General features: G+C 32.7%; 2 protein-coding genes across 3 annotated transcripts; one reads left to right on the top strand and one right to left on the bottom strand.

Moving 5' to 3' along the window:
• Nucleotides 1–3,894: 3,894 nt before the first annotated feature.
• On the top strand, nucleotides 3,895–7,422 carry LOC106126580 (PI-PLC X domain-containing protein 3). Its single transcript, XM_013324300.1, has 7 exons — nucleotides 3,895–4,185; nucleotides 4,278–4,388; nucleotides 4,686–4,848; nucleotides 5,259–5,388; nucleotides 5,894–6,052; nucleotides 6,604–6,800; nucleotides 7,084–7,422. The coding sequence occupies exons 2-7, from the start codon at nucleotides 4,286–4,288 to the stop codon at nucleotides 7,334–7,336; spliced, it is 1,005 nt and encodes a 334-aa protein (XP_013179754.1). The 5' UTR covers nucleotides 3,895–4,185; nucleotides 4,278–4,285; the 3' UTR covers nucleotides 7,337–7,422.
• Nucleotides 7,423–7,521: 99 nt separating this feature from the next.
• Nucleotides 7,522–12,431, bottom strand: LOC106126865 (uncharacterized). Of its 2 annotated transcripts, XM_013324766.1 has the most exons (8): nucleotides 12,136–12,431; nucleotides 11,950–12,073; nucleotides 11,601–11,716; nucleotides 10,838–10,940; nucleotides 10,340–10,500; nucleotides 9,917–10,077; nucleotides 8,739–9,748; nucleotides 7,522–8,336 (listed from the first exon to the last, which is right to left on the bottom strand). In XM_013324766.1, the coding sequence occupies exons 1-8, from the start codon at nucleotides 12,217–12,219 to the stop codon at nucleotides 7,567–7,569; spliced, it is 2,529 nt and encodes an 842-aa protein (XP_013180220.1). In that variant the 5' UTR covers nucleotides 12,220–12,431; the 3' UTR covers nucleotides 7,522–7,566. The 2 variants fall into 2 exon arrangements, with proteins under 2 accessions (XP_013180220.1, XP_013180221.1); XM_013324767.1 differs by lacking the exons at nucleotides 11,601–11,716; nucleotides 11,950–12,073; nucleotides 12,136–12,431 and having other exon boundaries at nucleotides 7,523–8,336; nucleotides 10,340–10,555; nucleotides 10,838–10,930.
• Nucleotides 12,432–12,900: the final 469 nt, after the last annotated feature.

The following is a 12,900-nucleotide window of genomic DNA, read 5'->3' as shown; positions in this document are numbered from 1 at the left end:
GGTTGTGAGCGGGGGAGTGGGAGCGGTAACACGACGACTTCGTGTGACATCGATTCTTGTTCGACTAGCTTCGGACCGGGTCGCGACCATAAGCGAGTGGGAGGGAGTATTCTGATATCGGACTGCGCACTCAATGCGTTATTGAAATGCATAAATAAATTGCAAGAAATGCAGTTGTAAATACAAACAACGCTGTTGATTTAAATAGTCAATAAACAGAATTAACAAAAAAGGTTATTACTTGTTTATTCCAACAACAACTAACAGTGATTATACTTATTAAAACAACAAACAGATACTTAAAATGTTGTTAAAAAAACTAATTACCTCATGCAAAAAGTAAAACCTTATTTACCAGTCATTTTCACTCGGAATATTTAAAACTTAAAATCTTTCTACGGCATAAGTTGAAAACATCAACGAGGTTTGTATCATAGAATTGCACGTGGACAAAGCACGTGGATAATAGTTTAATTTTCATAAGCTAAAGGGAAACTTTGCTATGATTAAGCATTCCTAAACATTCCCACGTGATTTCTGAGTAAGATGTGTGTGCATTTGACGTTATGGACTTTTCCAACAGCAACACAAGCAAGCTTATACAAGATAATTTTATGATTCCTTTAGAACACTAGCCTCCGCCCTGCGTAATATTTAATATATTAAAATTCTGCATATTATATAATTACGCTTGTGTTTTAATATTAATGTAAAAATAAAATTAAATATATATATGCAGATAAAATATGCTCCCACACACAAATTTCGCAATGAGTAAGATGCCATTACCTCAGAGGCTGAGGGGCCCTTACCGCAGCGCAGTCCTGAGGAAGGGAAGGCAGCCGAAAAAAAATGAATGTCTGTTGTCTATGAATTTAATAGCTCGGCCTCGATGACATTACATACAGCTAATTTATTGGAAGATCCTACACTGAATGTAAAAACCAAACTAACCATCTTGCTAGAGGTTTTTTTGATAATTTATTTACACTTTACAATTTATTTTTATTTTTAGTATAATAGTAATAGTTCGATATTCTGATATATTAACTTTGGCGAATCATACATGGTTCACAAGATGACCTCATCTAAAGGTCAGCTGATCACGAGCTAGGCTTGTGCTTTAATATTTTTTGATAAAACGTGCCGAGCCGTGCCGTAAAAGCTGAAGAGATAACATTTTTGGTGATGAAAATATTGGTGATACAAATGCATGATTATTCGAAAGGTTAGTTAAAAGATTATTTTTTCTTTGCATACATCGATTGCCTGAAGTAGGAACCCCTTGCAGGTGTCCTTAACACACCCAACCAGAGTTTCATCATCATTATTTTCTTTTAGCCTCCTTCCTGATTCTATCTTTTATTTGCCTTTTTGGGAGCTCAACAGTAGCCTGACTACGCAGTCATATTTATACGCATAAATATGTTATGTTACTCAGACATAAATGTCCGTATGACGCGCTACCTGGCTACATTTTTTTTTCTATCTGCAAGCATTCAGCAAAGCACACAGATTCCGCAAAGAGTACAAAGCCCTTTGTCTCACGAAACAGGTTATCTAGATAAAATGTGAATAACGTAAACACAACTTGTACATGCCTTTTTTATGATTTAACAGTTTTAATATGGGATAAAGTAAATACATAGAGTTCTTGGGTATATAATTTATTAAAGTAGCAAGAATAATTAAACTTCGAACCCATCGGATACTTTGGCACTACCATTACTATTGCTAAGGCACTTCTTACTAACCCTAGCTACTTTCGCCGAAAGTTATTTGGCAAGGAAACTTAATTACGTTTCGAGCTGATTTCAACAGAACAATACATTTTTGGCTGTGCTCTTTCATTTACATGCGATTAATCAATGGTTAGGGAAAATACGGAGATTGGGTTTGATACCTTTCGTTATCGGCGTAAAGCCAAAACTACTTGTCACTCTTAATACATTTGGAGGTAAGAAAAACATAACATAATTTTTTGGATGTCAAAAGTTAATAGATGTCCGTCCATACAATTCTGCAATTACGCAATTAGCAAAAAAATTAAGTTATTATATTTATTTTTTAATATTAAAAGAACTTAAGTAATAACAATTATTTTATAACAATTATTTTCAGACGCCGCCAATTAATTATCTGTGCCATTTTAGTACATTAATATTTTTAATTGCAAGACCTTGTCTTTGTTTACTTGATGCATAATAAGGCCAAAGTAACATGAAACAATGAACTTCAATAAAGTTTAACAGAATTCGTTGCTGTTTTTTTATATTATAAGATGGCAAACATTGCTGCCTATAAACATACTAGAGAGGCAGAGGCGTTGCTGACCTTTAATCGACGGAGTAGGGAACGTACAGAAAAAGGATATTTCTCTTTCCTAACCTCGTCAAATCCACTTCCCTGAACTCGAGAAGAGAAAGGGGATTATAATAAAGTCTCCGGCACATAAACTTGCAAGTACAAATTTGTTTTATCTATTTTCTTGTATATTCTTTAATCTTATATCGCTTTTTTAAATTATGAACTGAAGTAAAAGGTACGAACACAATATTTTATGCAAGTTATAGTTTTGTATCGTGCACGACGCATATAGCATCCGAGTAAATTTTATTATTTCAATGTTGTTTCATGGACACCTGGTAGATAAATATTATTAACTACACTAGTTTTCTTGTTGGGACACAATTCGAGTGACGGCGTATGTTAAAACAAAACTAATAAATATGTCTTCTTTTAGCGCTGTTTCGTCGTAATCAAACCCAAGAGTACGCATCACAGGTTGCCTTTACCATCTTTGAGCTATTACCGCTATATTAACCTCTTGTGTGTGAGAGTGCGTCCTGTATTAGGACTCACAGATGGGCTGATTTTGACAGTTAAAATACGAAAGGTTAAATAGGCAAGTTAATTTTATATCATTAAGTATGTGTCACGCCAATTTAATTCTTATAAACTGTCCAAAATTCAAGGTTAATCTTATTACGAATACTGTTAAGAACGTTGACACAAAAAACACACCATGCTTTATCCTTTCACCTAATCTGCTAAATACATTCGTCCATTTGAGAGTACTGTAACAAAGCAATCGGTGGCCGTCTAGTGAGCCAATAATAACATGCAGAGGTTACTTTTTGCATTTATTAACATCACAGAAGATCAAACGCACTGAATTGCATGATAAGTTCATTTTAGCTTACGTCTTGAAGCAGTGTACTTAAGTGAAACAAATACGGAATATAATTTTGCTATACAGTTTGTTGAAAACATAATAGCTATTTGTCGAATAACGGTCACCGAGTGCGTTGACGTTTCTGAGTGGGTAGTTTTATAAAATTATCTCGCTAACATGAAGTTTGGACTTCTTTTAGCTGCTTTGGGTATGATCTCCTTTTTCTATTTTGATCGCTAATTGATAATAAACTTTTAACTAATGACTTATTTAGTTTTTAAAATTGAAGCAAAATTAGTTGTAAGTTAGGCAATAATGACACGGCAATCTACTTTAGCTAAAATAGCGTAATGATCGCTGCCCATCGACATATACAAGAAGTTTAGGGAAGTCGTCTAGAAATTATCCTTCAGCATACACACGAAATGGAGAATCACTCCCACTCAACGCCCATCTTTCTGTACGTATTGCAAATAAAATCTAGCCGACACTACTGTTAGTTTTTGTTACTTTGTCTACTTGTCTACTGGTGATTTGAGCTAACTTAAAGTGTTTATACTTTTTTCAAGTCTTCATTTTTCTTTAATAACCACGCGGTCTCTTTATATAAAAAAAATTACAAATTAACTGTGCTGCCATTGTACAAAAAACTGACATTTTTTTCTTTTTGATTACTAAATTGACAGTTGGCAGTTGGCAGGTTGACAGACACTTTGAAGTTTTAAAAAGTGTTTTGGTTTGTTTTGTTTACACTTTTTTATAGAAATAATAATGTTCTAACATTTTTTAACTATTAGAAATGAGAAAACACCATGGAACTTTGTTTTAAAAATCAATTAATCTATTTAGAATAATTTTTACGAGTACAAACATTCATCAAACATAGTAATAGTAATGGGCACAAATCATTCTAAAAAGAACTGGTAGGGCTCGTTGTTTGTAAGGACAAGTATGGTTAAACATAGATCATGACGTAACAAAGGTTAAACAATTTATTACCAAGTACAAAGGTAGTTCATACTTTTATATCGTTTTTTCACTAAGCAAATAGATGCACTTATAAATGTGTTGCATTTCTATAATTATTTTTTATCTTTTAAAGCTTCAATAATGTGTGAAGACGGGTCAGCACAAAATGTTAATCTTGAAAATTGGATGAGAGAATTACCTGAGCAGTTAAAAAATGTTCCTTTTATATATCTGGCTATTCCAGGTAATGTTATCATATGTCCTTGTCTTTATTCATTAACACAACTATACTTAAATATTATTAAAATCGTAATATTATATTTGTGTATCAAATTTATAAATGTATTGGGGTTTTCCTTGAAAAATAAAACTGCAAAATGAAGAAATGATTATTAATATCTAAATTAGTTTAACATTTGTTTGCCATATTTCATGATAGTTGTTAGCTTACCAATAATCATATAAAACTCTCATTTCTTAATTCTAGACTATGCATTAACCATAAAAAAATTAAATCCTACCAACATCATTAAATTTCTAGGTAGCCATGATTCAATGACTTATGGTATCACAGAGTCAAGTGGGATAGCTCCAGATGCAGAGCCAATTGTCAAGAAACTGTACCCATTGTTCCGAGGTACGATATTACGTTGGACAATAACACAAGCTGTAGACACCTCGCAACAACTGCTAATTGGCATTAGGTACATTGCTACAGTTACTAATGCATACCTACACCTTGCTATTTGATAGGCTGCAACACTAATCATAGTTTTAGTTTGACTATATGAATAGAACTTAAGTCACTAATATAAGTAAGTTTCTACAATTCACAATAGCTGCATTATAAACTTTATAAATCCTAATGTTGCTTAAATTTTGTATTTTTGCCGACTGTACATTTATGGTATAGCACACAAGTTGGTTCATTCAAGTTGTTTTTTGTACTTGAAGCACAAATCTATTATTATGTAGTAGATACAGCTTTCCTGAGTATTTATAGAATTCAAATAGCGACTGGAATTGATAGTGAAATAATTTAAAAATAATGTTTTTTGAGGAAATTAACATTAATTTAACTTTTTTGCTAATAGCACAATGATTTATTTTACAGATATTTCGATTTGAGGATCGCAACAAAGACAGGTGATGATAAATTCTATTTTACACATGGAGTGTATGCTGATGAAATAACAACAGCTTTGAAGCAAGTTAAAAGTTTTGTTGACACACATCCAGGCGAGGTGAGGGAAATTTATAAGCAAAATTCTAAAGATATAACCAAAAAAAAAAGTTTTAACCAATGTAAGAATTCTAGTAAAAAAAATATTGGCACCACACTCTTTTGTTTTGAAAAACAAAGTAATTTTTATACATGTGTTTCTCAAGTGGAATTACCTATAGTAATGCAGTAATACTTCAAATTAATGTCCAATGGTATTGTGATGTTTTGTGCATCTCTTACTTATTAATGTGAATGTTTAGACGGATGGAAGTTCGTTTGAAGGTTTCTCTAGAATGACTGAATGAATTTCGATGAAATTTGGCATATAGAAAATAGTCTGGAAGAACACATAGGCTACTAATTATGTTTTTTTTTAATTCTGCCAGGACGGACAGTTAGTTGACTATAAAGTAACAAGAAACAAATGACTGACAAAATTATGATTTATACAAAAGATTACAACAAACATGTAACAGAACTCACTAAGAATCTAAATAAAGAATAGAAAAATATTGTTTTTCCAGGTGGTGATATTAGATTGTCAACATTTTTATGGCTTCACAGCAAATGACCATCAGAGACTGATGGGGTTATTATTACATCTGTATGGTCCGCAGCTGGTGCCTCGTCAAATAGATCTGCAAGGCATTACATTAAATTCTTTGGCAAGGTTGAGACAACAGGTAATTTTATCTTTCTTTACTAAAAATGTAAGCCATTTGTTCCATATATCTTTGAATCAATATCATCAATTCATTGAAAAAGTTCTTGATAATCTATAAATTTTTGTTTGAAGTTTATTTTAATTTAACACTAGCTGTCGCCTGCGACTCCGCGTTAAATGAAAAAAAAATATGTTGCCGGCAATGATTGGAATTTTAATCATTTAAAAAAGTTTTGGCCAAATTGGTCCGGGCGTTGTTGAGTTATGCGCTTACCAACACATTTTGCGATTCATTATTCTATTATAGATTTAGTATGGTTTTCCACTAGTCTAGCATTTTTATTTCTTAACCATATTGTGGAGATCAAAATCAAAGCCCAATGATGTGTAGGAAGCCATTTTGTATTTAACATAGTGCACCATATTCTACTAGTCAAGCCAGATACCCATATTTTAGGGGTTTTGAAAAAAAAATTGTCATCTGCCATTTTGTAGCAGCGGCCATCTTGGATTTAATTACAGTGTAATCTACTATTCAATATGATACAGTAATGTTTGATTTAATGCCAGGTAGTGATAGTGTACCGTCACCAGGCAGTGTACAGCACGGATCAGTTCTGGCAGCCGCAGATGTTGCCGTCTCCGTGGCCGCAGCAGGAACGTGTCAGCGGCTTGCTCACCTTTCTGGAGAGCGTGCGACGACATCCCGGCATGGGCTTTGTGCACCAAGCTGTGTTGACACCAACACCAGCGTTCATACTTTTTAGGTATGGTGTTCTTTTTTGACTTTATAATTGTTTAATGGAAAGCTCCTATTAAATGAAAATTGTTAATATATATGTTGTGCAACTGTGAAATTACTCATACATCTGCTAATTTGTTAGAAGTTTTAAACAATCGATCTAGTTTTTTTTTTAGTTGTATGGCAGATGTTGACCATGTCTTTAAATTAAAAAAAAACAAGTATGTGATGTTGATACAATAAAAAATATTTTTTTTAAAAATAATATTGCATATTAAATTCTTAAATCAAAATTTGTTTCCTTTCAGATGGATATCCACACTTCGAGAGAAGTGTGCAATACCCGTAAAAGATGAAGTTTTACCTAAATTATTAGAGGATTTTGTCCCGGGACCTCCTCCAGCTGTGACAGATTCACAGAATTTACAATCTCAGGCGCCTGTGAATGTTGTTATCGCAGACTTTGTTGAAATGGACGACGCCGTCTTCCCAAAGGCTATCATACAACTTAATATGAAACTTCTCAAAACTATTGATTCCGCTTATACTAATTATGGTTAAGAATTTATTTCCAGTCTCAGTATTTCTACCTTGTACCTGCTTTTTTTATTTTTTTTTAATTTTTATAATATAAATGGTAAGTGTTTTGTGCGTTTTTTTTTTGTTTTAAAGTAAGGAAAATTCACATATTTTATATTTATGTTCCTTAAGAATGTGCCTTAAAATAAAATAAATTATAGAACAAAAACTTTTTATTACAAACAATACTTTTACAATCAAAAACCAAAATTTTACTCACGAAAAACTTTATCACAAAAATCGTCCAATTTAATTTTAGCGCAAAGATCTTTGAAGGACCATTTTTTATTTTTCATATTAGTCGGTTCTGTTGGTTTCAGTTTTGAAAACAACTCGTCTGACAGATCATCGGATATTTCTATAATCTTGCATATCTTTTCTAAACGTGACAAATCTTCCAAGGAATTAGTTAAATCGTTGATACATATAACTTGAGATTGTTTCTCTTTAACGTGAAATGAATTTTCAGAATTAGTAGCACTTGTACTATCAAGTTTATCAAATATATCTTGTTTATTTTCATCTCTTTTAACAAATGCGTTATCGTTTGAATGTAATTCCACATTTTCACAAATAACTTGTTTTTGTACTAGAATATTCTGTTTACCAACAAGTCGTTGTCCTAAGAATTTACGATCTTTAGCATTCTCAGTTTCTTGTACAATAATATATCTAGATATATTTTCGGAACAATGTGCTTCGTTACTGGCAAGATTAATCCCTTCCATCTTTATACTGACGGGACTAGCTTTTTGTAATTGTTTTTTTAATTGTTCATTTCTAAATTCATGTTTCTTGTTAAAAGCATACACATAAGGATTTTCTCTGAGGAAGCTCGTACTTGTCTTTTGAAGTTTGGTTATAGCTCGTTTTTGTACCAATTCACCTGCATGACGACTATCGGCTATCTCTTCGAAATTCGTGTCGTATAAAGTTTTTACATGAAACTTACTTATATCGTCTCCATGTAATTGAGGAGGATCTGTATAATAATAATTTTAATATTATAAAGTGGTCGCTTCGCTATTTCGGCCAATGAATTCGTCGAAATAGTGAGGCGACCCATAGATAATGAATGCCCATAGATTAGTGAAATTACAGATGTGTTACCTACGCTTAGTTAACGGAGAAAAGACGTACAGAAATATATTTCCCCTTCTTATGCGTCTCCTCCTCCGCAGCGTAATGATAGCAAAGAAAAAAGCGTATCTTATTTGTAACATTTCGACCGCTGATGTAATTACGTTTTTAGTTTTTTCTCCGTATACCTATACCATTTTTTAATTTGCGTAGAACTTGTGTACAATGTATTTTATACTTAAGATCAGGTGGAATCGCGGTCAAGTGCTAGTTCTATTTTAATTGTTATAATAATAATTTGTACCTTCAGTCAGTACTGAATGTTCCACTGACATTAATTTGACATTATCATTTTTCGTATCACCTCTGCCTGAACACGCTTTTTCTACTTGTTTGTTAACAACAACTGTTCCTTGACTCTTCGTCAAACATCCTGTACATTGCATTGATTCGTTCGACTCAACGAACGCTATAGATCTATCCACTTTGTTTTTCTTCGACTCCGGAATCGGATCCGGATCCTCGATCTTAAACTTGAAAGGATCGCATAGTTTATTAGATTTCTCAAGTAATCCTTGAGTGACGTTCATCATTTTATTTAACTCTCTTCTCACGCTCTCCAAATGATTCTGAGCGTTGAAGTCGTTTCGTTCATGTTTAGTTGATTTATGAATGTTTTTATTAACACTTGGTTTTGCTTCAATGCTTTTACAAGCACTAGATGTCGGTACAATATTTTGAATAGATTTCGACACTAAAACATTCTTAACGATATCATCATCGGTGGGTACTTGTGATAATTCGTTTACTTTCTTTGGTTGTCTGTCTGTGAATGTTCCTTGATGGGCAACAGGTACGTCTGTCACCAACGGCTGCAAATCTTGTATACTACTGTAGACACTTTTAGAAAAATTCTTTATTATATTAGGAACTTGTTGTCGACAGGTACCAGGTACTGGTTTGAATCTCTTATGAACAGCTGCAGTGTCCGTTAATGTAGGACTTTCTGATACACCTTCAACAACTTTACTTTCCACAGTTTGTTTCTGTTCGAATCGTTTCTCACAAAATATTATCAAATCCATAACACGACATGCATATGAAAATTCATTTTCATACCAACAGATAAGTTTGAAAAAATCAGGTCGTAGTTGCAAACTGGAATTTACGTCCAATATACAAGAGTGACTGTCCCTTATAAAATCTGAAGACACGGCTTCCTCTTTAGATATATTAAGCACTTCTTGTAAGTACGTTTCGCTGGCGTTTTCTACGTTTTTAACGATATTTTCTAATGTTGTTTTTTTGCTTAACCTTGTAAAAATATTTGATATACATCATTATAAATAATTACTAGGAAATTATTAATTTTCAGAAAGAAACTAAAATTTAGCCACACTCAAATTATTCATTAAAAATTGAATATTAATTTTTTCTTAATATCTAAAAGAAAGGTAATAAAATAAATATGTTTCTACTTACCTTATTGTCAAATCTAATACGGATACATTGACGATGGGCACACGGAAAGCGAGGCCGACCATTTTGTCTTTAAGTTCGGGCAGTATCTTGCCGAGGGCTTTGCACGCGCCCGTCATAGCTGGGATTACGTTCTGATGGATGCTTCTAAAGTCACGCCAGTGCTGGAATCATAGAACAACACACTCACCTGTTTAATAATGAGGTAGACAGAGCTTATGAATTTGACGACGATCATAGCACAACTCTTTGGATTACACATTGATTATGGGTACATTTAATCTAATTTTAAGGACAATAAGGGATAATAAAATGATTCTATACAAGTATTGCGACATAGAAAATCTCTTTCGGAATATAATAATATACAAGTCGGATTTCCAGACATAGCACGTTTTTCTATGCACAATTCATCTAGCGTTTTACCTTTCCTCTCAAACACAATCCATCCAGTGGTTTGAGAGAGGGAGTCATCGCGTGTATACTAGTAACAAATCCCTCGGAAACGCCATAGTTGTTTTCTAGAACCTTCATTATCGGAGCCAAACAGTACAGGGTGCTTGATGCGCACGATATCACTCTCTGATCTGATGAATTATTAAAAAAAATACATAATAGTTGAAAAAAAAAATGTTGCATGTCCTGTAAAAAAATTACGGGGATTTTTTTAAATTTTCCTATTATTATATTTTTTTTCTTTATTAGTCCTCAGGTTTCGGAAAGCACCAGGACCCCAGATCTTTTGCACAACTCCAGGAAATTACTTCCTCATGGATGTACCAAAATCTGACACCACAGGGCCACGCGATGTTGCTGTCTTCCTAGTATTAATAACGATAGGATATTCATTTAGAGTTTAAAAACAAGTGTGTGGAATCTCTAGAAAAATATAACTTAGGTTTATGTAAATAATTGTGATAATACCAGCTCTGAGTTTATCATCGTTGACCCCCAGAATGATCATGGGCACATCGCTGCTGGGTGCGGTCACCACCACGCGCTTCACACCCTCTACTGACAGGTGTCCCTAACACAAAACTTTATATCATCTTTTGAACTTTGTCAGTTTATAATCTGACTAATTATATTATAAAAAAGAATGCTATCCTATCCTATATAGTATAATATTAAATTAAATAACAGAGCCTGTAGAACTTAAAAAAATAATCACTTTCTTATAGCCTTTTAGCTAGAAAAAGTTTCGTACCGCTTAAAACTTAGAACACCCAGAACATTTTTTTAATATGAACCCGGATTCTTAACATTAAATTTTGATAAGCTGGTACCGAAAATAATAAATATTATGATTCTTATACATTTATGAAATGTCATGGACCCTTTTTTTTTGTTATATTTCAAAGACGTCACGTACACACCCTCAACCTTTACTTGAACCCATATTAAAAATATCTCTCAGATATTGATATAAAAACAAAAAATGTCGTCAGCTAGTTTATCAAACGCCTATCTTGTTATTTGTAGAAACATAAATAAATAATATTTTTAACTCTTGAAAGATAATACTATTAAACTGCTTTTGTTTCTTTTTATTGATTACAGAACATTCTCAATACACTTTTAGAATTCAAAATATTTAAAATACTGTTAACTATATGTAATTCAATCTATAGAATTTATTAAATTTAAGGAATGTCTTGTTTAAGTTGTTAGACACAATATTTATTACCGCAGCTTTTTCCAGATTGGTGAACATTCCAGAAGATTCGATGACATACTGCACACCGGCGGTGTTCCATGGCACATCGCATGGTTGTTTCGCACGAAATATTTTAACTAAATCACCTGAAATTTATGTTTACTATGCTAGTGGTATTATTGAGATTCATTACTAAAATTGATAAAGACATTGACAATATTATTAAATTTATTTTACTTTTTATATATATATAAAGTATATTGAGCAATGTAAATCATTGAAATGTTATCTCTAATACCAAAACAAATATCTTACGCAATAAACGTTTAAGTCTATTGTCACTATGTTTAGGTATATACTTAATGATATTGGAGCTTACCATTAATTTGAATATCACCCTTGCATGGCGCGACATCACCTTCAAATTTTCCATGTATTGAATCAAATTTTATTAAATAACAGATGTAATCTACGTCAACTGCTGGATCATTAACAGCGGCAACCTGTAATATGGTAAGAGAGTAAGAATCATTTTAAAATGAAGAAAAATACGACAATGTATTACCTCAACATCGGGATTCAATATACAAGTTCTAAACATAATTCTGCCGATTCTGCCAAAACCATTTATGCCTACTTTTATAACCATTATACATTTATAACCAGTTTTTATTTATGTGCACAGGAAAATGTTTAATTTTGATTAGAAAACAGAAAGTTGACTTTTTGAAATTGCCGCCACAGGATAGGTAAAAATCGTTTCATGAGTGTTGACTTATCAATAAATTAAAAATTTAAAGAACACGGTTTCATCATGTCAGCTGTATTTTTGTAACTACCATTTTGAATTTTAGTGTCTAAAAAAACATTTGTGGGGGAAAAATGCATAGGCAATTAACGAAGGGGAAGTTGTTTTATTGACGTGTCTGTGTTTAGTGTTGCAATATCAATAGAGATTGTAGTGCCCTCATGATCGAGTTTTTGTATTGTTTGTCCGGCTTTACTTTATATTTCCAAAAGTGTCAATTTGATACGAAATATAATTTTTATGTAATGCTGGCTGATTTCTGCCATATGACGTACCTTAACACAATAAAGCATGACAAGCCATCAATGCAGCGTAATTTGCATTTAATTTTTGCATACAGCCTTACATTTTTGAAAATAAATATAAGAGATGCGGGATAATCAAGATAATTATGTATTACAGCATAGAAGTAATGAACCACAGAGGTAATTTCAACAATATAACCCATGCCATAACCCAGATCAGTAGCAGAAATCAACAATTTCCAACTGGCTCGGCACTCCTCGTGCCTCATCTTCTTCA

This window comes from Papilio xuthus, unplaced genomic scaffold (genome assembly GCF_000836235.2).
Source record: "Papilio xuthus unplaced genomic scaffold, Pxut_1.1 DF824992.1, whole genome shotgun sequence".
Taxonomy (NCBI): Eukaryota; Metazoa; Arthropoda; class Insecta; order Lepidoptera; family Papilionidae; genus Papilio; species Papilio xuthus.
Note: the sequence above shows the minus strand (reverse complement) of the source record. Positions and strands in the feature narration are given on the sequence as shown.